The sequence below is a fragment of the Diadema setosum genome, chromosome 12, assembly GCF_964275005.1.
Source record: "Diadema setosum chromosome 12, eeDiaSeto1, whole genome shotgun sequence".
Taxonomy (NCBI): domain Eukaryota; kingdom Metazoa; phylum Echinodermata; class Echinoidea; order Diadematoida; family Diadematidae; genus Diadema; species Diadema setosum.
This window is the reverse complement of record NC_092696.1, coordinates 28864570-28869634: the sequence shown is the minus strand read 5'-3', so window position 1 is coordinate 28869634 and position 5065 is coordinate 28864570. Positions and strand designations below refer to the sequence as shown.

The following is a 5065-nucleotide window of genomic DNA, read 5'->3' as shown; positions in this document are numbered from 1 at the left end:
ATGGATAATGTACGTCAACCTAAACCAGCAACGATACAGGCACCGGTGTCGCCATCACTGATTGTCTTCAATGCCAGGTCACTCAATAACAAGATCGATGACCTTGAAGCCACGTTGCGATCTCAGCACAAGGATGTTCCGTTAATAGCTGTTACTGAGACATGGTTTTCCATGGACAAATCTGCATCTGCATGTGAACTCCCTGGATACAACCTGTTTCATCGAGATCGCCCCGATCGTCCTGGTGGGGGAGTTTGTTTATATGTTCGCAATGATCTATCTGCAACAGAAGTTTTCATTGATTGCGTCCCTACCTACCTTGAAGTACTATGGATCAAACTAAAATCCTCCAGTCAGTTCCGGTTGCGCAATCACATCTACGTTGCTGTTGTGTACTCACCGCCGCGATCGGAACATAGAGAGGAGCTCTGTAACCACCTGATTGACACTGTTGATTCTATCAGAGCAATGTCAGACAGTGCTTCGTTACTCATTACCGGTGATTTCAACGATCTCGATGCGTCACCCTTGGAGCAACATACCGCACTGGTCCAGATTGTCACGAACCCAACTAGGGGAACTGCAATACTGGACAAGATCTTCACTGACATTGCCTGTGAGTACCATGAACCAGTTATATGTGCTCCTATTGCCAACAGTGACCACTCACTTATTTCTCTCAAGTCTATTCATGATCATGCCTGCCGCCAATCTGTTCAATTTACCTATCGACCTTACCGAGATTCCGCTGTCAGATCCTTCGGACAGTGGGTAACTGAGATGGACTGGTCAGTTATCAATACCCTACCTGATGTCGACACCAAAGTTGACTTTTTCCGACAACTTCTCTCTGACCAGTATAGATCCCATTTCCACAGAGTGACTGTCAAACGTAGAGTAGCTGATAAAGCATGGATGACCAACACCATTCGGTCCCTCATTTCAGCTCGTAATTCTGCCTTCAAGTGTGGGGACATGTCATTCTACAAGAACTTGAGAAACGATGTCCAAAGGAAAATCAAAATAGCTAAACGGCTTTTCTACTGCAAGAAAGTCCAACAATTAAAAGAGACTGAACCAGGGAAATGGCATAAACAGATCAGAAGTCTTTCTGGCCTTAAAAAGCGACCCCAGTTTGAAATAGATCCTGATATCTCTCGTCTTATAACTGCCAATCGTTTGAACACTTACTTTGCCGACATCTGTAGACAGCTTCCCAGTTGCAACCTCTCTGAGCTACCGGCCTATCTCCCAGCTTGGCCTCCCCCAACCATAGAGCGACGAGATGTCTACAACCGACTTCGGCGTCTGAATGCATCCAAGGCTGGCCATCCATCTGACTTGCCCATACGCCTGCTGAAGGAATTTGCCTACGAATTATCAATTCCTTTGACAAATCTGTTCAACGAATGCCTTACTTCTGGGTATTTTCCTGATACCTGGAAAACAGCATCCGTATGCCCGGTGCCTAAGACAACTCCAGTTGTTGAGTTCAGTCAACTTCGTCCTATCTCGATCACTCCGATAATAGCTCGCATCTTTGAGGGTTTCCTCGCGCAATGGGTTATGTCTGATATCGCGCATGTAATAGATCCTCGTCAGTTTGGAAACATGAAAGGCAGCTCAGTATGCCATTACCTGATAAGCATGCTTGATACAATCTACAAAGGCCTTGACAAACCAGGTCACTACGCCGATCTTTGTGCCATTGATTTTACAAAAGCTTTCGACTTAGTTGACCATACGACAGCTGTTAGAAAGATGATCGATCTTGAAGTGAACCCATCGATTATTCCTACAATCTGCAGCTTCCTGTCCAATCGCTCGCAGACGGTGCTCTACAAGGGTACTACGTCATCTTCGGAATCACTAACGTGCGGAGTCCCCCAAGGGACAAAACTTGGCCCGATTATCTTTCTGATCATGGTCAATGACCTCGCCCTGACAGCGGACAATAGATGGAAGTATGTCGACGACCTGAGCATAGTCGAAATCTCTCACAAAGCCGGCCACAACAATTTGCAATCTCATATTGAATCTGTTTGTGAATGGAGCAATTCTAATTACATGAAACCCAAGCCTGAAAAATGCAAATTGATGCACTTCACCTTCTTGCGTAATCATGTCCCCCCTCCGGTCATTACTATTGGAAACAACCCGATTGAAGTCGTATCCTCCATGCGCATTCTTGGCGTTACCATCCGATCAGACCTGAGATGGGATAGTCAATTACGGGAAATGATCTCGCGCGCCTCTCGGAGACTCTACATTTTGTGCTCACTCAGGAGAAACGGAGTTACCCATAATGATCTGTTGTTTGTGTACACCGTGTATATCCGCCCCCTTCTTGAATTTGCTGCCCCAGTGTGGTGCACCAACCTGACTCATGAGCAGTCACAAGCGTTGGAAAAGGTGCAGAGGAGAGCTCTCCGCCTCATCAGTTACCCCTTATATCTCCCCTATAATGATGCTCTCCGCGATATGAACATCGAGTCATTGTCTGAAAGAAGGAGTTCCCTTCTCACTAGTTTTGGAAAATCCCTCCTTCGCTCTACCCGTCACCGTGACATGCTTCCTCCTCAGCGTTCCCAACTCATAACTCGTAACCTTAGGAACTCGTTAAATATCGACATCCCCCGAACCAGAACACAACGTTTCAGAAACTCAACAATCCCTTGCTTAGTGAGGCTACTCAATGGCTTGTAGACTTTTCTACTCATCAATGTGCAATATTCCTGACCTTTTGTAAAGTATTCTCTTTGTGTTTTTGATAGTAAATTTCATGCATATTTTGTTCATGTCCAAAAGATCAAGGTCAATTTCAAGTGCATATCTCTACCCATCAATGATTCTCTTGAGAGTTTTGAGGTCGTGGGGTCAAAGGTCAAGGGTCAAGGGTCAGGCTGGATGCTATAAGTTTGTTGTTTGGTGCTGATTTTTTTTTCTCTTTTATGTTTTGATGCATGGATTTGTAATTGGTTCGGTGTAAGTTGAAACTTTTTGGATTTTTAGATATCTTGTTTTTTATTTAACAACTTGGATGTTCATTGATTTGGACTTGGTGGGTGGGGGGGGGGGGATGAGAAGCACTCAATACCTTTGTGATAAATACACTGTTTTTTAATGCTTTGTCAATTGTGTTGAAATATTGCTTTATATTTGAGATGTGCTTTAGACTTGTTTTGAGAACCACATGTTGTGCCATAACGGCGCCTTGAGTTTGTTTACATCCATATGATTGTGTTTATGATGCGTATCGATAATTAAGCTCAATTATTTTATTGTTCAGAAATTTAATTACTCCCTGCTCAGTTCAGTTACTCAATGATTTTTTACAATCATTTGTTTCTTTACATGTGCAATATTTTTCGGTATTCGTACTCCATTATTGATCATTTTAATACATGCATTTTTATTGAGGGTTAAGAGGTCAAAGGTTTTAATCAGCGAAAATGAAAATATTTATGCATGTACTGTATGTTGATAATTTCCATGGGAATTTTAGGGTCTTGGTTCGAAATTCAGGGATTTGAGGCCGGGTTGAAATATCAGTGTTTTATCTGTTTGTACAGTGTTTCCGTCATATTCATATTCATATCGATAGCCAATTTCACAAATATATATATTTATTTTGTACAATGTTGTATTTCTGTTTTAATTGTAAAATGAACAATTTCAGCTAATGAGCTGCATGTTCTTTTTTATTGTCAATAAACCTTCATTGAATTGAATTGAAAAAAAAATGTATTGACTGAGGCCCCATTCCATTGCCTTCCCTGGGGATTCTAATTGAAGAACTAAAGATCCCATCACTTTTGGGATGCTACCTACCAAATCCGTCATGGGGTTTCAAGACAACAACAATGGAAATTGAAAATTGAATAAGGTTCGTTAATCCGATAATGAAAATAAGGTGGGTACTAATGATCCTTTGGAAATATATGGAAATTATTTCATTTTCGGGTTGACATATACCTTCGAATTAACGAACTTTGGGAATGCTGAACCTTATATCATTTTCACCTCAGCTAACCATAGGAATAACGAACCTTATTTCATTTGATCGTGTTCAAACTCCATTTTATAAGTTTTTCGGGTTTCGGCACAAAAAAAAAAGTAACAAAATGTAACAAAAACGGATATAACGCAACATGCCATGGCACATTCTTTTAAGTGAATGAGAAAAAGAGAATAATAGATATATTTGAAATGTATACAAGTCACAGATCAATTTCCCAGCTAGAAATTTCTCCTTAACATTTGGTTCATGACAACTGAAAAGTTTACAGATCTGATGAAAATCAGTCGACTGCGCTCATGTTCTGCGCAAGAGAGTGAAATACTTCGGCACTTTCGACCTTGGACTTGTAACGGATTGTCCTTGCCACCACAGTTACGACACGAGTGTGCAGGTGTGCAGCTGATCCACGAACTGAACCAGAAGGTGTTTTGAAAGTACCAATATATTGTCATAAAATACTCCAAAGTACATGATCAGTGTCAAAAACCTATAATTCCGCCAACAATGAACTTTTCGTCGAGTTCGGAGCAATACACCGAAAATACCACCCTGCGTTTGGCAAAATGGTATGCGGAGCACATCCCGTACGTTCGGATTCCAAGCCACATTCTCGCCGTGGTGATGAATGCGGTCATCGTCTGTACGATTCTTGGTCGTCGAAAGGCGCGCCAACAGCACAACATTTTCGTCTGCAACTTAGCCCTGGCCGATCTTACAAACGCGAGCTCTCTGGCGGTGTACGACCTTAATCTGGATAAGGTAAGTTTTGTAGACTGGTTGGTAGCCCAACGTGTTTTAAGATGAGCCCCACTCCATGCTCCGAGTTAAATGGTGATATTCAAGGGTGACATATGGATCAAAAGAAATAAGACAGTTTTGAAACTTTTCAGAAGAAGGGGAAAAATATTTTCACATACCAGCTATTAAATCTGTCGGAATCACTATAAAAAAAAAGGTGAAACGACGGTGTCGTCACCGCACAAAGCTCGTTTTGACATGAGCGGAAAAAGAAAGAAGCTAACCAAACACCTTTTCCATTTTCAA

The 5065-nt window shown here is 41.9% G+C and overlaps 1 protein-coding gene across 1 annotated transcript; it reads left to right on the top strand.

The window, feature by feature from the left end:
- Positions 1-2706, top strand: LOC140235852 (uncharacterized). The gene has a single exon (XM_072315850.1). The coding sequence runs from the start codon at positions 1-3 to the stop codon at positions 2704-2706; it is 2706 nt and encodes a 901-aa protein (XP_072171951.1).
- Positions 2707-5065: the final 2359 nt, after the last annotated feature.